Source organism: Ursus maritimus, unplaced genomic scaffold (assembly GCF_017311325.1).
Source record: "Ursus maritimus isolate PB19 unplaced genomic scaffold, ASM1731132v1 scaffold_17, whole genome shotgun sequence".
NCBI classification, from domain to species: domain Eukaryota; kingdom Metazoa; phylum Chordata; class Mammalia; order Carnivora; family Ursidae; genus Ursus; species Ursus maritimus.
In genome coordinates this window covers 52,984,440-53,006,992 of record NW_024424119.1, presented here as the reverse complement: position 1 = coordinate 53,006,992, position 22,553 = coordinate 52,984,440, and the positions used below count along the sequence as shown (strand labels likewise).

General features: G+C 56.8%; 1 protein-coding gene, 1 long non-coding RNA gene and 1 other non-coding gene across 4 annotated transcripts; 2 read left to right on the top strand and 1 right to left on the bottom strand.

The window, feature by feature from the left end:
* The first annotated feature begins 38 nt into the window (after window positions 1-38).
* LOC121103107 lies at window positions 39-13,356 on the top strand. Of its 2 annotated transcripts, none has more exons than XR_005835265.1 (3): window positions 39-784; window positions 8,110-8,242; window positions 12,790-13,356. It is a non-coding gene; the product is annotated as an uncharacterized LOC121103107 (long non-coding RNA). The 2 variants fall into 2 exon arrangements; XR_005835264.1 differs by lacking the exon at window positions 12,790-13,356 and adding an exon at window positions 9,007-10,078.
* On the bottom strand, window positions 6,746-20,509 carry SLC27A4 (solute carrier family 27 member 4). Its single transcript, XM_040631983.1, has 13 exons — window positions 20,347-20,509; window positions 18,890-19,056; window positions 16,184-16,578; window positions 14,789-14,947; window positions 13,630-13,699; window positions 13,433-13,524; window positions 12,509-12,618; window positions 11,993-12,202; window positions 11,483-11,609; window positions 10,699-10,836; window positions 10,369-10,533; window positions 10,128-10,274; window positions 6,746-7,613 (listed from the first exon to the last, which is right to left on the bottom strand). Exons 2-13 carry the CDS (start codon window positions 19,048-19,050, stop codon window positions 7,456-7,458), a joined length of 1,932 nt encoding a protein of 643 aa, XP_040487917.1. The 5' UTR covers window positions 19,051-19,056; window positions 20,347-20,509; the 3' UTR covers window positions 6,746-7,455.
* Window positions 20,510-20,998: 489 nt separating this feature from the next.
* Window positions 20,999-21,089, top strand: TRNAR-UCU. Its single transcript is given in 2 exon segments — window positions 20,999-21,035; window positions 21,054-21,089. It is a non-coding gene; the product is annotated as a tRNA-Arg (tRNA).
* Window positions 21,090-22,553: the final 1,464 nt, after the last annotated feature.

Below are 22,553 nucleotides of genomic sequence, written 5' to 3'. Positions count from 1 at the left end.
CGGAACCCAGGGAGCCATCCTCCGCAGCTATTGGAGGAAGGCGGATCGGAGGGGGGGAGGTCACAGCGCAGTTGGAGACTCCCGACTTGCTCTCCCTCTGCCTTTTAGGGACTGGGCTCAGAGGGCAGGGTGGGCAGCGGCTTGAGCGAGCCACAGCGAGGCGGGAGCCCGGGCATCGTTGCGCTGTATCTGTGAGCCACGTTACTGTTTATCTTGCAAAAGTTACAAATCTCTCTTAAGTCAGCACACCGCTTGGGTGAGCCCGTCCATTCGCCTTGACTTGACTTGAATTGTAAGTGACTGCGAATCTTTATTTCCAGCCCAGCAATCGCTCCTGAACTATAGAGTCGCTATCCAGCCGGCCCTTTGGTTATCGACTTGGGTTTTACTCAACAGGTATTTATTGCACGTCCTCGGAGTATCAGGCATCTTGGTGAGTGCTATAGGTGCAGTGGTGAACCAGATGGGCAAGGTTCCTGCCTTTAGCGCACTCACAGGCTAGTGGGCGAAGCTGGCTGTAATCAAATAAACGAACCAGTCATACTAATAAATATAAAATCTCAAACCGAAAGTGATCTGAAGTTACAGGAACTCCAAAAGGAAAACAGACTGGGCTGGACCTGAACTGAGCTCTAAAGCCTGAGTAAAGTAGGTGGATGTGACTGGGAGAGAAACCTCTGGAAGCATTCCAATGAGGAGAACAGAAGATGCAAAGGCTCTGGGTGGGAGACTATGCTGGAGCACCCCAAGAGAGGAAGGTGGAAGTTGGGGAGCAGAGGGCCTGGTAAGAGATGAGACTAGGAAGGGGACAGGGGCCAAATCATACCTTGGGAGCCGGGTAAGAATTTCAGTCTCTTTTCTAAGAGCAGTGGGAGGCCTTTGAAAGGTTTGGGGAGGGAGTCACATTTGAACTGTGGTTTAAAATATCCTTACCTGGGGCGCCTGGGTGGCTCAGTCCCTTGAGCCTGCGACTTGATTTTGGCTCAAGTTATGATCTCAGGGTCCTGAGGGCTCCGAGCTCAGTAGGTGTCTGCTTGAGAGTCTCTCTTTCCNNNCTATCCCTTTGCCCTTCCCCCACTCGTGCTTGGTCTCTCTCTCTCTCAAATAAATAAATACATCTTTAAAAAACTAAGCTAAAAAAGTAAAAGTATCCCAACTTCTGCAGTGTGAATAGTTTGAAGGGGAACAAGGAAGAAGATAGATCACGGAGCCTGTAACAAAAGCCCGGGGAGATGGGGTGCCTGAGTGGCTCAGTTGGTTAAATAGAGTCTGCCTTCAGCTCGGGTCAGGGTCTCAGGGTCCTGGGATCAAGCCCCACATTGGTGGTCTCTGCTCCGCGGAGAGTCTGCTTCTCCCTCCCTCTGCCTGCTGCTCCCCCTGCTCATGCGTTCTCTCTGTCAAGTAAATAAATAAAAGCTTAAAAATATATATATATAAAAAAAAAAAGCCCAGGGGAGAAAGTAGATGTCCCAGGGTGTCTAAACCACACTTCCGAATTGAACTCAGCGTTGGTAGCATACGGTGGGGTAGTCTGATGGTCAGTGGTGGAATGATACAATGGTTAAGAGCTTGGTGTTCAGGGCGCCTGTGTGGTGCAGTTGGTTAGGCTCTTGATTCTTTGGCTTGGGCCGTGATCTCAGGGTTGTGAGATTGAACTCAGGGTTGGCTCTGTGCTCAGCAGGGAGTCTGCTTGAAACTCTCTCCTCCTCCCTCTGCCCCTCCTCCTGCTCATTCTCTCTCTCTCTAAAATAAAAAAGTAAAATCTTAATTAAAAAAAAAAAAAAGCTAGTTCAACTGCCAGCTTTATATCCAGGTCCCACCACTTCTAGCTGTTTTCTTTAAGTCAGTCCCTTAGCTTACATGTTTCTGCCTCAGTTTCCTCATCTGTAAAATAGGGATAACAACAACCCCTAACTCACAGGGTTGTAGCGAGGACTAAATGAGTTCTTGGCACAGTGCCTCTTTCCCTAAAATAGGCCCTCCTCTGTGTTCCCCATTTCAAGAATACCACTGCCACCCACTAAAACATTTAAGCAAGAAACTTTGGACATTGTTCTTAATTCTCTCCCATATTCAAATAGTCACCGATTTGGATTCATCTCCCATCTAAGCTGATTTTGCAACCCCCCAAATCTTCCACCACCACCACCATCACCTGGCACCTGTACCTGCTGCTTCTCTGCCTGCCTGCCTCCCACCTCCCTCACTCTGGCCTTGGCTTCATTGTACAGTTTGACTCCATGGAGAGCCCTGAGCGATTTCAATGTATTAGGCACTGTTCTAGGGCACTGACAAAGTGAAGACAAATGAGACACAGCCCTGGTCCAAAGGGCACAAAGGAATCCTGCAGCAAATGGAAAGGCCCCACATGTACCATGCTATGCGGGTTGGTCACTTTCCCTCTCTGGAACTGTTTCCCCAATCTGTAAAGAAGGTTGGGAACCAAATGATCTAAGGTCCTTTCAGCAAAAATATTCTAAGATTCTTCGACTAGACCCAGCTCCTACAGGGCAGAAATCTTTTTTTTTTTTTTTTTTTAAGATTTTATTTATTTATTTGACAGAGATAGAGACAGCCAGCGAGAGAGGGAACACAAGCAGGGGGAGTGGGAGAGGAAGAAGCAGGCTCACAGTGTAAGAGCCTGATGTGGGGCTCGATCCCATAACGCCGGGATCACGCCCTGAGCTGAAGGCAGACACTTAATACAGGGCAGAAATCTTGCCTGATTCATCTTGCATCCTTGGCTTGTGGCAAGGAGCTTTGTAATTGTAGGGGTTTGGTAAGTGCTTGCTGAATGATTGAGTGAGTGAACACATATCACTCCCTGCTCAGTCATTCACTGGCTTCTCTTTGCCAGCAGGATAAGGGCCTTCCTAGAAGGTGTTCAGAGCCCTTGAGCCTCTGATCTTAGCTCAGGTCTTTGGATTGAATATCCTCTCACCCTGGTAACTGCCCTCTCCTGGGGCTGGAACACAAGAGCTAGGGAGCATTTGAAGGGCTTCAGCCATCTGACAACCATTCACTGAGCACCTATTAAGCACCAGGCCCAGCGCTGGTGCTGGGAACACGACAGTGAACAAGACCAACAGGTCCCTGCCCTTCTGGGGCTGTTCTAGGAGAAGACACAGATGTAAAAATGGACCACGTGGTGTGATCAGTGTTATAAAGGGGGAACATGGGGCCCTGTGGGAGATGGAGGAGCCCCCTAACCCAACCCTGGGATCAGGGAAGGCTTCCCGGAAGTCACACCTAAGCCCAAATCCAAAGAGAGGGAGAGGGCTCCTAGGAAGGAGGCATCTTCCCACATCTCAACAGACATGGATTCCTCTATCTTCTTGCATAGTCCCTTCTAGGTAAATCAGCCCATTCTGGGGGTGCCTGGGTGGCTCGGTTGAGTGTCTGCCTTCTGCTCAGGTGATCCTGAAGTCCTGGAATCAACCCCGTGGTCCCTGCTCAGTGGGGAGTCTGCTTCTCCCTCTGCCCCCTGCCCCCCACTCGTGCTCTCTCTCTGATAAAAAGGTAAAATAAAATAAAAAATCAGCGCATTCTGTGGATGCCTGGGTCTCAGAAAGTCCTTCCCTCTCCTGACCCCAAGCCTACCCCACTCAATCTCTTATTAGTAACAATATTAGTTTAACATATTCATTCAAAGAGTGTTTATTGAATGCCCACCTTACACCTGCCAGGTGCTAAACGTGCACCGTCTGATTGCTTACAGGGACTACTCTTACCCCACTTGCCAAATGAGAAAATTGAGGCTCAGAACCAGTGGTTTGCCCATGGCCCTTAAGTGTCAGGCCTCAGCCCCAGGTTGTCGTGCCTTCAGCATCACTGACCCTGACGGCCTCCTGTTGGGTCTGGCTCACCCAAATGCCTTCCCCTGGGATCTACGCAGAAGAGGGGCTTGGGCCCCATCCCTAGTCTCCTCCAGCAATCTGGCCAACCCGGGCGTCGGGCTCCAGCCCCTCAGAAGCAACTTGGGAGACAATGGCAGGGTCTGCGGGGGGAGGCGAGGGCGCGGGTGCCCCCCTGCCCGCTGCCCTTTGTCTTCCCGCCTGCTCCTCTCGTGCGCCCCGGGAGGCTGGGAGGCGCCTCTCGCAGGCTTCCTCCTCCCATTCTTGTGCTAATTGGGTGTCAAGCTGAGATCAGTGAGAAAGAAATCCGCCCCGGCTCGGGTTAAACTGCCGCCAAAGACGAGGGCTGAGCCCAGAATATCATTAGGCTGGGAGGAAGCAGGGCCCCCCTCCTCAGGGGGAGGGGCTGGCCACGCATTCAGGCCCCTTTGAAAGTCACTTGGTCAGCCCCTCCCTTGCTGCCACCGCCTCAATGGGCCCCTCGGAGGTATTTAACCTTCTTCCCAGGGATTGAAAATGATACGCCAAGCACTGGCCTGGTCGGCCACTTGGCTGTCCTGAGGGCGGTAGGACCTCCGGGGATGCTCGAGGCATGCTCCCTTCCAGCCTCTCCCTGGCACCGTTGCAGATGGGAATACCGAGGCTTAGGGAAGGGGGTTTGCATCCCAGTGCTGCCATTCACAGGCTCTGTGGTCTCGGGAGAGACTTTGCCTCCCTGGGCCTCAGATTCCTCATCTGTGGAATGGGAATGAAAATAGTAGCTGCTTTGTGGTGTGGATTTAATGAACCAGTGCACACAAAGCGCGTTGCAAAGCGCCTGGCACAGAGGAGGGGCTCCAGCCGTGGCGGCCATTAGCAAGTCTAAGGAAATGGGTCTGACCCGATGCAGGGCCCTCCTAGCACAGCCCCTGGTCTCTGGAAGCGGGCAAGTCCAAGGGCCCACAAAGGACTCATTTTTCATATCTAGCTTCAGCTCTACCCCACCCCCGACCTGCACTCCCCGCAGCCTCCCTGCTTGCTGTCATCAGCCCTGCTCCCCGCGGACTTCCTGGCCTTTACATTTTCCCGCTACTCTTATCTGGGACACCTTCTCCCTCTGATTCTTGGTTAACTCTTCCTTGAAAAGCCTCTCTCACCGGGAAACAGGACTGCCCCCCCCCTCCAGGGCGCTGGATTAGTAGGTGCAGCTAACCACACACCCTCCGCTTCTTGACTCGCCAGCTCCCTCTCCCCTGTTCTCAGACAGTCAGCTCCCAGGTCTCTCTTGCTCACCATGCACCCACCACCTCTGCCCCCACCCCCCCCACCCCCGTCCCCGTCCCATCCTGCGAGGGCCTTGAGACTCTTGCTCCACAGATAACTTACTCAGTACTTTACAAACCGTGAAGCACCATATAAACGTCAGGAAATGCCCAATGAGCAGCAGCTGTCGTTAATTTCACAGGCACATATTGAAAAATCTGCCTGTGCGTGACTCACACAGCCGTGGCTGAGGATGATCAGAGGCGGATGGGAGAGCTCCCAAGGCCCTTCAGGGGGGTGGGGGGTGGTGTAGAAGTGGCCAGCTCAGGCCTAGTCTGGGGTCTTAACATCTGAATATAGATTTTTTTTTTTTAATCTTGAAACTGCTATGTACTAAGCAGACATCAGCACCAGACCGCATGTTAAGAGATCTCCAAGCACAACGCATGGTCACAACTATCCTAGATCTCCATTTACAGGAGAAACTGAGGCTTAGCCTGGCAAATGGCCTTGAGCACAGGCCTGTTCAAGCTGGAGCTTTTCACCAACCCTCCAGGTGACCTCAAGGAAGGAACGGAGACGTGGGACTCACAGACCCTCCTTCCCACTTTTGGAGGCTGAGCGCTGAGGACCAAGATGAGATTCTCCAAGCTCTGCATGCCCTCTGCTGGCCACACTGGGGCACTGCAGCCATGACTGTCACCTTCGCCCCCAAACCCCCCTCAGCACCTCTCTCCAAGGGCCCAGCTCCAGCTCTGCACCCCACTTTCCCCCAGGAGCAGCATCAGATTCTTATATATTTCAAAGTCACTCCCCTAGGAGGCATCCCGGATCTCATCCTGGCCCCCCTCCACCCTGGCCATCAGAGCGGCAGGCCCAGGGCGGGGCTCACAGTTGGCTCCACAGTCATGGGCGGAATGGAAGCTCTTGGCTTTCCCCTGGCCTTCTGCACCAGGAGGCGGGTGGGGCAGCAGGAAGCAACAGGGGCTTGGGTTTGCATTCCAGCCCCCCCACCTCCCTACTGCTGTGTGACCTGTCAGCAAGTGGTGAAGCTTCAATAGTGAAGATAAGGCCCAGAGGCACACATGGCCCACCGGGCTGGGCTGGGTTGGGCCCCTTTCCCAAAGGGCCATGCGTTTCCAGCCTGGGTGTGACTCCAGCGATGGCGCCTTGGAGACAGCTGCCTCTCCACTGGCGAGGCTTGTGCTGTGGCCCTGGGAACATCACTCTGGGAAGCTTTCCTGGACTCTGCCAGAACTGGTCAGGCAGCCTGGCTCTGGCTCACACAGCCCCCAGACCCCTAGGGAAATGCACGAGCAAAGGTCTGGAGATGCGATCAGGCCCTGGGTTAGGGTTTTCTCCCTCAAAGGCTCTGAATAGCCCTTTCCTCAAAATGGGTCCCTGTGCTCTCTGAATCCTCCTGATTATGCCCCTTTCACAGATGAGGACACTGAGTCATTTGCCCCAGACCACAAACTCAAAAGTGACACAGCTAGTTCGGACTTTTAAGCTCATGCTATTAAATACCTTGCCAACTCATCGAGGCATCTTACCTGCTATATGCCTAAGCCCGAGTGAGTGAATGGGCCGGAGGGGCAGGAGGTGGGGCCTGAGTGGGTGCAATGAGCTCAGGTGGCATACACACAGGCTAGGGGGGGAGTCAAGGCAGTTTATTGGCCACTGAACGACCCCCACCCCCACCCCTCCTCCTCTCATAGCCAGCCCAGGACTTCAATGGAGAAAGTGATGTGGACAGACCTACAAGGAGAAAGGTCCCACCTGAGGGGCAGCCAAGCTGCCACCCAGGAGAGGAGGATGGGGGGGGGGCACAGTCCAGGTAGTCCTGCTGCAGGTCGGGGTCCTCCTCCTATCCCCCTGGAGGTGCAGGCAGTGCTGAGTGACACTGGAACAGTTCCTGGGCCCGGATCTTCCTCTCTGGCCACCTGATCAACCACCACTGCAGCCCCTGCCCACTCCGCCGGCTTCCTGAGTCTGGCGGCTTCTGCCCTGGTCCCATTTACAAGCTCCCTGCTCTCTGGGGAGTGCTTGGCGACCCTCCACCTGCCCCTGCCCTGCGACATCATCCTAAGGGGCCCGGTCCGTCTCAGCCTCGGGCCCAGAGGCCCCACATGGCCTCGAAGACAGAACATGGACTTGAGGCTTTCACAGAAAGCCTCTTGGGGGCAGGGGGAAGCGGCAGTGAGTCACTGGGCAGTTTTGAGGGGGAGGGGGTCAGCACCTCAGGGGGGAGGTGCCGGGCCCTGCTTGCTTTGGTCTGGCATTGCCCACGACCCCTCTGGGGTGGGAGCTGGGGCTCTGGATCCAGCACCCACTGGCCCTTAGAGGGACTCGGGGCAAATCACAGCTTCTCCTCGCCTGCCTGGATGCGGGTGTAGGCCTCTTGGTCCAGCGGGACGTAGCGGCCCTTCCGGGCATCCAGGTAGAACAGCGGGTCTTTCACAACTGCTAGGTCAAAGCCTTCCTTCCGAAGCTCTGTCTTCTGTAACTTGAAGGTCCCTGAGGGAGCAGGGAAGATGGGTCACAGGGTGCAGGGCAAGGGCCTGAGCCTCGAGAAGTCGCCCACCAAAGCTGAAGAGGGGCCGAGGCAGAGGGCTGGCGAGAACACAGGCACAGGGCACGGAGCACAGCAGGGCACAGCCCTGTACACTTTGCAAGGCAGCTCCAGCTAATTACATTCGCAGCGCTGCTCAGAGCGGCCCTGGCGCCGCGGTGGGGGGCCGTGCTGCCTGCCTTCTGCTTGCAGCTGGGGAAACTGAGAACCAAAGAGGGGAAACTCTCCATCTAAGGCCATACGCCCTGAGTGACAGCAGAGGGAGGGCCAGAGCCCGGGCTTCTGTGCTTCCAGCACCTCCCAGGCACAGGCAGGAGCTCATCTCACCTGCACAGAAACCCAGAGGCAGGTGCTCTGCCGGATTCTATGGATTCTACAAGGCATGAGTTTTCAGTTTTTAACATCTCTGAAATAGTTTCAACAGCAGTAATGTTTTCTCAGTTGTAGGTCACAGAAATTGCACACGGCTCAGTCACTGGCATCAGTCCACCGGACAGAAGACTGGCGTGGTGAGGCACACCCCCGGGCCAACGCCACACAGCTCATAAGGGCTAGAGCTGGGATTTGAAGCCAGGTATGACAGATTGCCAGAAATGGCCAGGTTCCTTCCTTCCCTGGATGCACACCCTGCTGCCTGGTGGCTTGGCCACTTCTCCCAGCGAGAGCTGGAGTCTTTCTCACCCCCCATCTGAATCCGAACTGGCTTTGTGACTTGCTTTGACGCACAGAACATGAGAGTTTGGGGAGTCCAGGCCTCGAGAGGCCCTGTAGCTTCCAATCCAGGAGGGGGTGCCTGACACTGGTGTAGTCTCTGAAGGGGGAGAAGGCACACACAGCAGAGGTGAGACAGCCCAGGGGCGCCCCCTGGACTGGCCCTATCCAATAGGATAGCCACTGGCCATAGGGGGCTCTATACATTTAATTAAAATGAAAGAAAAGGAAAAATTCCATTCCTCAGTCACACTGGCCCCCGTTCGAGTGCTCAGCAGCTACACGGGGCTAGTGGCCGCGGTGTCGGTCAGCGTGCACACGGGGCATTGTTGTCACTGCGGACAGCTCTGCTGGCCGGGGCTGCAGAAGCGACCCGCTGGGAGCCAGACAGGCAAGTAAGGACATCCCAGCCCCTGCAGCCCCCGCTGAGTCACGAGTGATGGCAGCTCTTCCACGCCAGGTAGGGCTGATGGAAGAACCACTCAGCTGAACTTCACCCCAAATTGCTGACCCACAATTGAGAGCAAAAAAATCGCCGTTTTCAGCCCTAAAAAGTAAGTTTAGGGATGTTTGTTCTGCAGCAAAGCCTGAAACCTGAGATCTCTCTCCTGCCTCTCTCCTGCACAGAGAAGTCGGCTGTCACCCAAACCTCAGGAGCTCCCAGCCTCGATCACGAGCCCAGCACCAGTCCCATTTGACCCTCGGCACTGCTTCAGGTGCTCCTGGGAGCCTACCACCCGGCAGGGGCCACATGGGTCAGGGAAGGCCTTCCAGCAAGGCAGGGGCTCACATGATGTGCACGAGGGAGGTGGCCCGAGGCTGAGCAGCTGGTGAGAGGCTGAGGTGGGAGGAATCAGGACAGGGCAGCAAGGACTGACTTCCTGCCCATCAGGGGACCTGTCAGTGGTTCAACAGACAGAAGGCTGACCCTGTCCTGCTATGTGACTGTGGACCCACCACTCACCTCTCCCCTGGACGACAGTATCAGCCCCTCGCTAGTCTCCCTGCTCCCCCGGGGCTGCCTGCAGCCCTCTCCCACGCTCCACACAGCAGCCAGAGGGCCGCGTGGCACACGGACCTGACCCAGGTTACTGCACTACTCAAACACTTCAATGGCTTCCTGCTGCCCTGACATAGTCCAGGCCCTCCCCAGCCCAGAGTCTTCTGATCTCCACTGGCCTCTCTGCCCCACCCGACACCGCTGCCCACAGCTCCCCTTGGCTCTGGCTTCAGGGACCTCCTTTACTTCCTCTCCTGCCCAAGTGCCCTCTGGTCTTAGGGACCAGCCTGGAATGCCTCCCACCCCATAAAGCCTACCCTCTCATTCAGGTCTCAGCTCCAAGGTCACTTCCTCCGGGGAGCATCCCAGGCACCTCACCCCCCTTCATTTGCTTTACTGTCAGTTCGATCTGTATTCTGTTCTTTGCCCTTGGAATTCCTTGTCCTGTGCTGCTTCCCCAAGACAGCAGAGGTGCCATCAGAATTTGTTACCTCACTCCCCAAGGCCTAGCACAAAGCCTGGCAGGCACACAGCAGGTACTCAGTAAACGTGCATTCCGCTCATGGATGTGTGAACCTTCTCTCTCTGAGGGCTTGGTCCACTCACTTATACACAGGGAGGTCTGTTTACCAATGACACAGCAAAGCTTTGGCTAAAGGGCAAATGACAGCCCACAGATCTCTCCAAAAGGAGCCAAGAAGGGCCACAGGCCTGGAACCCGGGAGCTGGAGCAGGGGAGGGGGCATACCTGTTTTGTGCAGCTCAGGCAGGAAGCGCAGGAAGATGGGGCGGGCGTACAGCGGCAGCTCCTTCTCCAGGAGCTGTGCGAAGCGCTCCAGGTCACAGCTGCCGGCAGGGTTGGCCACTGCGGCCATTCCGGCCCGGCCCTCGGTTCCTGGGGGTGGCAGCATGGACGGTGAGGAGCTGGTGGTGCCCCCTGGTGGTGCCTCCCCACACATGCCTGGCACCTCCCACCGCCCCGCAGATACCTGGCACCTCGACACCATACACTGCCACGTCGGCCATGTCCAGCAGGCGGCTGAGCGTGCCCTCCACCTCGGTGGTGGACACGTTCTCCCCTTTCCAGCGGAACGTGTCTCCCGTGCGGTCTCGGAAGTATAGGTAGCCCAGCTCGTCCATCACCAGCACATCGCCTGTGGGGGCGCAGTATGAGGCAGGGCTTGGGCTGGCCGGCCGTGGGGGACCCCAGGATCTGCCTGACAGGGAGGGCTGGGACTGGGGCCGTCTTCTCTGAAGGTGGGGGAGGGCCCCTTCATTCCTCTCCACCCTGCCCCCCAAAGGGGCTGGTGCCCACCCACCGGTGAGGTAGGCCTGGTCCCCCTTTTGGAAGACGTCCTTGGCGATCTTCTTATTGCTGGCACCCTGGTTCAGGTAGCCGTCGAAGCGGCGCAGGGGGTCCTGCTGGATGATGCGGCCCACTAGCTGGCCCGGCTCACCTGGGGGCAGGGAAGGCAGGGCAGCTCTCCTCTGGGGGCCTCCTCTACCCGTACCCCGCTCCCAAATGCGCCCCGCATCTTGATCTGACTTCTGGTCACACTGCTTCCCACAGAAACACTATCCCGCTCTGGGGCAGGAGCCCCGAGGGCAGGGAAGCTTCTCCTGGCAGGTCTGATTCACAGAGCACTCAGTGACGTCTGGTCACGGAGCAGATGGAAAGATGAAGGACACGAAAGGGTGGCCAAGCTCTATGTGCACAGTCTGACCAGAGCCAGCACTCCTTGGGCCCCTGGCTCTGCTCAAAGAGCTGTACGTTCCTTAGCACGCATGATGCCCAGGGCAACCCCAGGCAGTGGTGCTGCCATCAGCCTCACGTGCAGATGAGGGGACTCAGGCACGAAGAGAAGGGGCTGAGCCAGGATTGACCCGGGGGTCCTCCACACAACAGTGAATCAATGGACCGATGGGTAGATGGGATGAGGAATGGAAGGACAGATGGACAAAAAAATAAATGACTTGTGGCCCTAAGAGAAGAGCTGAGTGACGGCCACTAGTCAGAGGGCTCCCCACTCACCCAGCCCAGTGCCATCCCCCTCCCGGGTCAACCTCTCCCGCTCTGACCCCACTTCCAATCCTGGGGCAGACCTGGCTGGCAGGGAAGGCAGACGCCATTGGGCCCCCGGATCAGTTCCATGGTGTCCTCGTTGACTCGTACCAGCCGGATGGGGTACACAAAGGACAGGATGCGGCTGTTGAAGCCACAGGCCCCCACCTGCAAAGGCCAAGACTTGGGCCTGAGACTGGACAGCGTTGGGAGGCCTGGTGCCCACACTCCCACATCTGCACTGCCCCAGGACCACACTCTGAGCCGCACACCCACCCCGACCAGACAGTGGGGGCTCCGGCACCCACACTCTGTGCTGCACCCCCCGACCAGACAGTGGGGGCTCCAGCACCCACACTCCATGCTGCATGCCCCCCGGCCAGGCAGTGGGGGCACCGGCACCCACACTCCGTGCTGCACCCCCCCGGCCAGGCAGCGGGGGCTCCAGCACCCACACTCCATGCTGCACACCTACCCCGACCAGACAGCGGGGGCTCTGGCGCCCACACTCCGGGCTGCACCCCGCCCCCATCCACCGCCCCACTGCCCACCTGGCTGTCGAAGTTGCCCAAACTGCAGTTACATTCAGTGGCCCCATAGAACTCGGCCACCTGGGGGATGTGGAAACGGCTAGAAAAGTCGGTCCAGATGGACTGGCGGAGGCCGTTGCCGAGCGCCATGCGCACCCGGTGCTGGTGTTCCGCCTCCCGGGGCGGCTGGTTCAGGAGGTAGCGGCACAGCTCGCCGATGTACTGCACAATCTGGGGGCAGACCTGGTGTGAGGCTGGCCCACGGCTGCTCTCACTTCACCTCCCAATCGCACGGGCCCTGGGCCTTAGTCTCCCCATCGGAACAATGGAAATGTTGCCCTCAGTGTGAGGCTGGCCCACGGCTGCTCTCACTTCACCTCCCAATCGCACGGGCCCTGGGCCTTAGTCTCCCCATCGGAACAATGGAAATGTTGCCCCCAGTGAACGATCGGCCTCAGCTGTGAGGCAGATGTCCCCGAATGGGGCCGATGGGTCAGGAGAGCACAGGGACGTGCATCCCTTGCCCTGCTCACTCACCGTGCAGTTGTACTTGATACAGTCATCCCAGAACCGGGAGGCGGAGAACTTCTTCCGGATTACCACTGTCATGCCATGCAGTAGGCACTGCCCCACTCCCACAATGTTTCCTAAAGGCAGAGGGGTGGCCCGTAGAGGTCAGGGAGCCAGGAAACCCCTCCTTCCAGAGCCTCCCCTGGCCCAGCCCATCTCCTCAAAGGCCTTTCCCCAGTCCCTCCTTCCTGTCCTGTCCCTCCAACACTAACTAATCACACCTTTCCCTCATCAAACACTTTCCGCAGCTCCCCAGTGCCTCCCCAGTGTGTGATCGAGTGCATGCTCCTCGGACTGTCCCTGGGGTCCCTGGAGCGGGGCCCCAACCTCCTGCTCCTGTACCTGCAATGCTGCCATTCAGCCAGAGGGGGACCAAGCTAGCTCTCCCGGCTTCGGTGCCTCACACCTGCCTGACTTGGGAGCACCTCTTTCAGGAAGCCTTTCTGACCATCACTGGACTCTTCTCTTGAGCTGAGCTCCTGCTCCCTGCCTGTCTCCATACTCACTGTGCCATTTCTTGTATTAAAGTCACGTGAGTTCCCATCCTTCCTCCTGCCCTAAATCCACACCTAACTCTAAGCACCTTGCGGGCAGGAACTCTAATTATTCCATCTCTGTGCTTCCCTTTCCAAGCAGCAAGGCTGTGCCCACCTGTGGAAACAACTGCAGGGCCAGACTAGCCCTGGCGCCCTGCGGGACACGGCCACACACATTGTTGACGCTGGTGCGGCCGTCTTCCTTCAGAGGTCCAGTCAATGGCCAGGTCTGCTCTGAACCCAGATCTGACTCCAAAGCTCATGTGTTTCTACCCACAAGATACTGCCTGCCAAGAGGGGTGGGGTTCCTGGGGCCCCGGGGCATGGGAGGCTGAGAGGGCGGGCCCCATGTCACCTGCGGAGTGGTAGAGGGGCAGGCAGTCGTAGACAATGTCGTCGGGCCGCATCCGGAATCCGTAGTACACCAGCGCGGCCATGCGGTAGTACCTGGGGGGCACAGACAGGGCGCTTCGCAGGCAACTTGGGAGGCAGGAGGAGGGGCTCCCGGGCCCCGCCCCCAGCAAGCCCCGCCCCCCGGCCCATGCCCCTTACCTGCTGTGCACCACAATGGCGGCTTTGGGCAGGCCCGTGGTGCCCGATGTGTAGATGTAGAAGAGCTTATCTGAAGCAAACAGACACATAAGTGGCTGTGAAGAGAGACCGCACAGGGCTGGGGAGACACTGGCTGCAGGGCGCTTCTGCACCGCAGATCGTATCTTTACCCCACCCTGTGGCCCAGATAGGGGACTGTCACGTTGGTTTCTGCAGAGGCTCAGCCCCCCCCCCCACTTCCCGGTGGGAGGTTCTAGGAGGCCAGGAACCCCGTGGGATGACTGCATGTCATGTGTCAATCACCTCACGCCCTCTGGATGCCTGCTGATGCCAGCCCTGGGCTGGGCATGAAGACACCAGGCTCATCCAGGCAGAGACCGTGCCCTCGGGTCGCTTACAAAAGTACCAGGGAGACAAATTCACCCGAGACACAGATAAAATGACCACGATGCCAACAAAGACCAGTTCCTGAGCACTTCCTGTCACACCCCAGCTTTCCACTGTATCTTTTTCAAACCCCAAAGCTGCTCCATAAAATCGATTCCGTTACCAGCCCCACTGTTATGGCTGCGGGAACCGAGGTTCAGAGAAAGGGCAGCTCCGGAGCTCAGGGACACAAGGGAAGTGGTGGGGCTGAGGCATGAACTCAGCGCCAGCTCTGGCCCTCTGGGCAGTGCAGCAAACAGGGCAGGGTGGAGTACAGGAGAGGCTGCAGGGTCGAAAGGCTGCCTGGAGGAGGGGACAGGGCGGCAGGGCAGCCCAGTGCAGGGAGAGGATCCCAGGCTGACAGGGGCTGGCACTGAACAGGTGCTGGGTGAATATTTAGAGGGTCTAGCCCCTGGCCCAACCCCAGTCGAAATTCAGACCCAGCGGTTTCCTGGGCTCTACACGATCCTGCTGCAAGTGATGGGCAGCAACGAAGAAACAAGTCAAAGCATCCGGTCTGGTGAGCTCCTGTGTACTTGGCACCGTGCCTAGCATCTTCACACACATTATCTGTTTAGCCTCCAGAGTGACCCAAGGTCACTGTCCTCATCTTCCCGGATGGAAAAAGAGAGGTGACAGGACTCACTCCAGGCCACACAGCAGGTTTGCAGAAGAACTCAGGCCTCTGGCCCTGGGGCCATCTGAGAAACCCTCTGCGGGGTGGGAGGCCCACCTGTGAAGCCCTTGTTAGGGCGACTGGGCAGGTGCGTGGGGGCATCTTCCAGCAGGGGGTCTAGGTGCTCCGTGCCGGCGGGCACTGTGCTGGGCTCCCAGGGGCCGGAGCAGAAGAGGCTGAGCGAGGGATCCAGGCTGGCTTGGATTTCAAAGATGGCTGCAGGGGAGACAGGGCAGATCAGCAGGCAGGCCGGGAACCTCACGTCCCAGGACCTCTGCTCGTGTCAGGGCTGGCGTGTTGTCAGGGGACACTGGCTGTGTGCAGGGAAGATGGGTGAAGCACCTGGGTCCTCATGATAAGACACTGATAGGAGCAAGAACTCCCCAGCTGCTGGCTACCTACACAGCGGGCTCCTTACGTGTGCCCTCTCGCTCACACAGCCCAGGAGGTAGGCACCAGCTGCAGCCCCTAGATGAGAAGACGAGGCCCCAAGAATGGGAGGGTCTGCTCCCAGCTAGAATGTGCTGGAGCTGGGACTCCAAGCCAGCTCTACCATGTGTCAAGGTCTGCGCCCTTACACACTGTACCATGCTTGACCGTGGGGCCCGGTCAGAAGAGAGGTGTGGAGGGTCAGAGGTCAGCAGCCCCCAACCTCTTCAGAAAGTGGGAACCTTCCCTCAGGCTGCCCCGTGCACCACAGTCGTCCAGATAATCACCTGTGCTGGGGCACAGGCCAGGCCAGTCCTGGCCCCCTCGGCTCCACTTCTGCCTCCCTCTGGATTTGTCCAACCCTCCCCCCTCTCCCTGCGGCACCCTTCCTCTCCCCCTCTCTGCGCGTCAGTAACCTTCCCTGCCATCATCCCACACCACAGCAGTCAAGCCCAGGATGAAATCCTGCTTCGGTGTGACCTTAAGTGAGCTCCTCACACCACTCTGAATGTCTGTCTCCTCATCTGTAAAGCCAAGACGGCCATCTCTGCCTCACCAGACTTTATGAAGATTAGAGGTGCTTTTGTAAAGCACCAAGCTCCGTACTCGGTCAGCGCTCAACGTGGCAGCAAATAAAACATAAGCTCTGCAGGAGAGCAGAGAATACATTCTTGTTCTCATTTTATAGATGAGGCAAATGAGGCCTAATTAGTCACCCAGAATGGCTACCATTCTATCTGCAGGCTCACCTGGCATCAGCCACTTTGTTAGCGCTTCAGGCGAAGTATCTTCTTGAAAATGATACGTGGTTAAGTACTACAGTGAAGAAACTGAGTCACAGACTATTTCCAGTCTCTTACTCAGGATCTCCAGCTTACCAGTGGCAGAGCCCAGGCTGTCTGACACCAGGGCTCATGGCCTTCACCTCTGAGCCACGCAGCCTCCCCCAGGCCTGGAGGGGGGCTGTGCTCTGTGCAAGACCCTGTGGGCCTCCTCGTCTGACCCCCCGCCCCGGGGGCTCACCTGGGGCCATCTCGCTGCCAAAGACGAGGACCCGGGCCCGGGAGGTGGTCAGGCAGTGGCGCAGGGCGTCCCGCCGGAGGTTGGTGTTGATGAGGGCCGCCTCCACGCCCAGCTTGGCCATGCCCAGCCACAGGCCCACGAACTCATTGCGGTTCTCCATGAAGAGAGCGGCCACATCCCCTGAGGCCAGGCCCCGAGCCTGCAGGAAGTTGGCCACGCTGCTGGAGTAATCATCCAGCTGGCGGAAGGTCCAGTGGGTGTCTGTGCCCTCAAAGATCAAGGCTGTCTTGTCGGGGTGGCGCTGTACCGTAGAGGCGAACAAAATGGGCACTGTCCGCTGCTCCCGCAGGTACCGCCGGACCTTTGCCTTCACCCTCAGGAGTACCATGCCGCCGCTAGGTGGGAGCAAGCAAGGGAGCCGTGACTGCTGGGGCTGGGGCGGGGGGGTGGCCGATACCCTGGCCCAGGTTGTTGTCCCACAGGCCTGAGGCTGAGCCCCATCACTTGCAACACTCCCCTTTCCCAGCACCTGTGTGCCAGGCACCATTACAGGCACCAGCCCACCGATGCCACACAGTAACACCAGGCACCCGGGGATTACTCCCTCCCCAGTACAGATGAGGAAATGAGGCTCCGCAGGACCACGGCTCGCCTGGGCTTCACAAGCTGAGATCCGGACCCTGGTCCTCTCTGGCTCCAGAATTCAACACCTATGACTCTGGAAGCTCTGCTCTGAGTCTGCTGCTCTGTCAGAGCCTTCCTGGACTCCAGGGCCCAAGTCAAAGTCCCAACTCATTTGGGACCTCCCATAGCCCTATACTGCACCTCTCCAGACCCCCGCCACAGTAAATAAAGGGTAAGTTTGAGATTTGTTCAGTCTCCCTCCTGGTGAGCCCACCAAGGGTAAGGCTCCATCCTGTTCACCACCTTGCCCACTGGGCCCCACTCAGTATCAGGCCCAGAGCTTCACTAAATGTAGAATCGCTTGGCAAAAACCATGAAAAGAGCCCAGATGTCCATCAACAAATGAATGGATAAAGAAGAATGTGGTGTATATATACAATGGAGTATTACGCGGCCATCAAAAAAAGAAATCTTGCCATTTGCAATGACATGGATGGAACTAGAGGGTATTACGCTAAGCAAAATAAGTCAATCAAAGAAAGACAATTATCATATGATCTCACTGATATGTGGAATTTGAGAAACAAGGCAGAGGATCATAAGGGAAGAGAGGAAAAAAATGAAACAAGATGAAATCAGAGTGGAAGACAAACCATAAGAGACTCTTAATCTTAGGAAACAAACTAAGCGTTGCTGGAGGGGAGGGGGATGATGAGATGGGGTAACTGGGTGATGGACGTTGGGGAGGATATGTGTTATAATGAGCACTGGGTATTATATAAGACCGATGAATCACAGATCTGTACCTGAAACAAGTAATACACAACATATTAATTAGATTTAAATCAAAATAAAATTAAAAAATAAATCACTTGGCAATATGCCCCTTTCCTGCCCTGTCCCTACCACCTCTGACCTTCGAAAGCTCCTAACTCCCTGACTTCTATGCTTATTCACATGCTGCGCCCTCTGGCTGGAATCCCCTGCTCCATCACCTGGAGGTGCCTCTCAACTACAGCTTTTTGTCTTCCAGGCGGCCTTCTCTGATTCCGCAGGGCCCTGGCCTGAAGCCACCTCTCCCTGCCCCACACTGCCACAGCTCTCTGCGACCACCCTTCCTGCAGTGGCCACTCAGTACCTCCTTTTACAGTCAATTCAGATGACAGGTGCTGAGCTGCCTGTTCTGAGTGTGGGTCACTGTGCTGAGCACTGGGACACCACTATGACCAAGGCTGCCAGGGTCTCTGCCCGCATGGTATGGTTAGTTTAGGGATTTACGGTATCTCCTTTTTTTTTTTTTTTTTAAAAGATTTTATTTATTTATTTGACAGAGATAGAGACAGCCAGCGAGAGAGGGAACACAAGCAGGGGAGTGGGAGAGGAAGAAGCAGGCTCCCAGTGGAGGAGCCTGATGTGGGGCTCGATCCCATAACGCCAGGACCACGCCTGAGCCAAAGGCAGACGCTTAACGACTGCGCTACCCAGGCGCCCCTACGGTATCTCCTTTTTATCTCCCTGACCAGTATGAGCTGGGCCCAGGACTAGGTCGGCCTTCTTTCTCCCTGGGCCCCAGAGCCAGCCTGATGCCTGGCACAGAGCTGGTAGCAGCAGGTGTTTCTGGTACAGGAGAGCCCTGTGGACTGTACCTGACTTTCTTTGGGGAGCTGGTTTCCCCAGATATCCAATTTGGAGCCCTGCTCTGAACTCTGTGCCTTCTCAAGCTTATGGACAGGGCCCTTCCCACAGGGTTCCTCTTCATTCTCTTACAAGCTACCGCTTAGCCTCAGGAGCCTTTGCAGATGTCTTCTTGACACACCTGATGTTCAGTGTATGTCCTGGGCCCCTAAGTCTGCCCTAGGCTAGCCGGCACCAAGTCAGGGAGATCTCCTAGGAGAAGACTTTCACCTTGGAGATGGAGATACTAGATACTCCTGCCAGGGAAAGGGGATAAAGCAGAGACTGCCCCTCTGGGGCCAGGGGCCCTGTGCTCGTAGAAGCCTGGTACGGAGAGATTTGGGGAATGAGGAGCCCATTGTGTTATAGGAGACTCCAGGGCTGGATGAACTGGACCAGATTACTCACAAGATATCACGCCTTATGGTCTTGACGAAGATTCGGACAAAGCGCCAGCCTCCAGACCCCAGGTAGAGGAACAGCAGGGAGAACCCCACTTGGGTCCAAGGCAGTTTCAGCACCAGCTTGGAGAACAGCAGCAGCCCCACCAGAGATGCCCCAAGCAGCATTGTGGCCTGTGGGCACAGAGCAGTCAGTGGAGCCAAATGTCTATGTCCCCCACCTCCTGGCCCAGGCAGCCACTATGATCGTAAGGGTCAACCTGTAGTGAGGCTTAGTCATACTAAGTAGGTAGCTGAGGATGGGGTCCCTTTCCAGGGCTGTGTTGGAAGGGAAAGGTGAGAGGCATGGGACTTGAGAAGTGCCACGGCTAAGAGGCAGAGGCTGAGTTCTAGCCCCTTAGTCCCATCTCCTCCTACAACTCTCCCCGTGACCTTGGGTAAATTAGTTCCTTTCCTACTTTAGGCCTTAGTCTCCCGCTCTGTGTTATGGGAGTAGTGAGAATTGCTCTCAGGAGCCCTTCCAGCCAAAACAGGAGAGTCCACTCTCCTGACATCCAGGATCTCTAACCAGAATGGCTTGGAGGGGGGTATTAACTTAAGTGTCTCTGGCTTGACTCCTCATCCAAAGAACCTCCCTGGGTTTTTGGATGACCAGGCCAAGGCACAACACCCAAGGGCAGCTTCCTGGGAAGGGGCCTGGCTCCCACCCAGCCCACAAACTCGGACAGTGCCATCTCTTTGATGGCCCACAGAGGGCGACAGAGCCTGGAGGTGCCTGAGAGGTGACCGCCTAGAAAGGAAAGGTGTTTGAGGGAGCGCAGGAGGGCCCTGAAGTCACTCCCTACAAACACACTCGGCAAGCCACTCAGATGAATCTTTGGGGATTGGGCTATAGAGGAAGAGGAACAGCTGACTGGACTGAGATTAGGACTCTCGGTCTTTTCTCTTGTCTCTTTAGGGACTTGCTCAAGAAGCAGCAAGATGGGACTCAGTTTTCTTTCAGGGTTCTCCTATTCCTGGGGAGGAGCTGAAGGTCATGGCTGTGATGTAGCCTGACAGTCTCCAAGCCAGGATGAAGACACGGTCTGGACCACAGAAAGCTCTTACAGATCATCTCCCCCTTCTCCACACGAAAAGCAAAAGTCGGGAGGGGGACCAAACCAGCGCTCCCGTAGCCAATGCCAAGGTATCAAAGGTCCTCAGACCTCTGGGCTCCCGGAGAACAGGAACCCGTCCCGGAAGCCTGGGGGATGGGACGAGAAGGGAAGGGGATGCCGACATCCCTCGGGCCCCCGTCCCAGGTTTCAGCGAACCGCCCTCGCCCCTAAGCAGCCAGGGCAGCAGAGCGCCCGGCAAGGAGACAGAGCAGCAGGGCGCCCCCCTCACCCCAGCCGGCCCCACCACCGCCCCGACTTAGCCAGGCACATTCCCCGCCCGGGACCCACTGGCCTGGCCTATGCTCACCCGGTGTCGGCCCCGCCGCGCGGCGCCCCGTCCAGATGCGGCCTGGCTGCGGCAGCGTAGTGGGGAGCGCGAGGGGCATCAGCAGCCCCTGGGCGCGCAGAGCCGGGTCTCAGCAGAGCTCCACCGGCTCTGCGCCCTGCATGGCCCCGCCGCCCGGCCAGCCCCGCCCGCAGCCCGGCCCCGCCCGCCCGCGGCGCTCCTCCCCCGCCCGCCTCCTGCAACCCAAACCGGCTGCGCCGGGCCGCAGCACCGCCTCCCGCGCCTTCCCCGCGGCCGGAGAGCTGCAGAGACCTCGGCGCCGCGCAGCCCTAACGCGCCCGACGCCGCCCGGCCCAGCCCGCCCTGCGCGCGCGACGGCCCCGGGCGGCGCCCCGCGCGGTACGCTGGGAGTTGTAGTCCGTGCCGCGCAGCCCCGCCCCGCCGCAGACACCCCGGGGAGGGAAGGAGACCGGCAGGCTGGGTCTGGGCGGAGAGCCGGCAAGCCACTGGCGTTCGCACGTGGTGGGCAGCGCCCCCGCCCGCAGCGTGGGCGGAGAATCCGGAGTCTGCGCGCAGAGACCGGCAGGGTTCCACAAAGGCCAACGCCACACCTAGAAGAAAGCTAAAAGGGTGGGATAGGCAGAGAGGTGAGCTGGAGAGCGTTTAAATAGCCGGCTCTGTGGCGCAATGGATAGCGCATTGGACTTCTAGCCGATCCTGGTGTGGTGATTCAAAGGTTGTGGGTTCGAGTCCCACCAGAGTCGAATTTTGATAGCTCCTCCCTAACTTCATGTGGATATTTTACGGCCTCCAGTACCTTCATATGGTTCAGAAGATCTGCAGACTTGAGGCTGGCACCCCTGCATCTGGGACAGCAATAAACGTGAAGTCAGGATTACTGCCTTGGCATCCTTTCCCATCCATGGTGTTCTGTAAGCAGTCGGGCGCACCTGGTGGTACAAAGGGCACGGATCTGAAGACCTGTACCTAACTGGCCTCTGATCGCTCTGGACCTTCCAGCAAATCAACTAGCTTTGAAGCCTACAACCAGATTGGCCATGCCACCTGCCAAGTCCTGGGTCATTGGCCAGCTTCCCAGTCCTGTGTGGCTCTGGGCCTCTGAAAACTTGGTTACTTGATAATCAAACATGTTGGGCATCTGCAATTGCCACTTATCCTTTTATTTTATTTGTTTAAAGATTTTATTTAGGTGCACTTGGGTGGTTCAGTTGGTTAAGCGACTGCTTTCGGCTTAGGTCATGATCCTGGAGTCACAGGATCTGTTCCCACCCTGGGCTCCCTGCTCAGCAGGTAGTCGGCTTCTCCCTCTGACCCTCCCCTCTCTCATGCGCATGCTCTCTCTCTTTCTTTCTCATTCTCTCCCTCTCAAATAAAATCTTCATTTGCACGTGAGCAGGGGAGGAGCAAAGGGAGAGGGACGAGCCAGCGCTCTGCCCTGAGCTTGGAGCCCAACGTGGCGCTTGAGCTCAAATCCCGAGATCCATGACCTGAGCGGAAATCAAGAGTCTGTCGCTCAACTGACTGAGCCACCCAGGCACCCCACTGCTTACCTTTAAATACATCCCCTAATTCCTTAGGCCAGGAAGACGTTCTTAAAAGGGGGAGGGGCAGTTTTCAGGGTCTAGTTATAGGGATTAAAAATGAAATTTTGGTCTGAGAAGTACTTGGACTTATTTCTTCCAGAGTATAGAGGGCATCCTTCTGGGGAACCTAGGTAAATTAAAGTGCCACCTCCCCCATTGCAATAACATTCAAGAGGCAGTGTGGTGCAGTGGTGATGGGCTTCTGCATCGGCGTCCGACGGATAGGGATCAGCTTCTCAGCTGAAAGTTCAAAGTTTCTATTTCTTATATATAAAAATGTGGACATACTACTAGTGTTCAAACCTCACAGAGTCTGAGTTAGTGTTTGACATATTTTATTTATTATTATAGTTTACAAGCTCGCTGACCACAAAGCACAGGCAAAATCTAGACATGAAGATTATCTCTGATTATGTCCACAGGGCTTAGCTTGATAAATGTTTGTTGAATGAATGACAGGGAGAGTGAACTGGAGGCTCTGACTTGATCCACGCCAGGATCCATGGGTATAAACATGATCATCACATTGTCTACTGAGGTCATATACAACGTGGGCAAAGGAGAGTTTGGAAGATGGCGCTGGTGACCAGCCCCTCCCCCCAGCCAGGTCACAATGGTGAAGCC

What these genes read in the sequence shown, in the direction of transcription:
- SLC27A4 (XM_040631983.1), bottom strand. Translation starts at nt 19,050, where the DNA reads ATGCTGCTTGGGGCATCTCTGGTGGGGCTGCTGCTGTTCTCCAAGCTG. An exon ending in GGACCAGGCCTACCTCACCG is followed by an intron (nt 10,534 to 10,698) that starts GTGGGTGGGCAC and finishes GCGCCCCCACAG; the next exon opens with GCGATGTGCTGGTGATGGAC. An exon ending in GCCTGAGCTGCACAAAACAG is followed by an intron (nt 7,614 to 10,127) that starts GTATGCCCCCTC and finishes CTGCTCCCTCAG; the next exon opens with GGACCTTCAAGTTACAGAAG.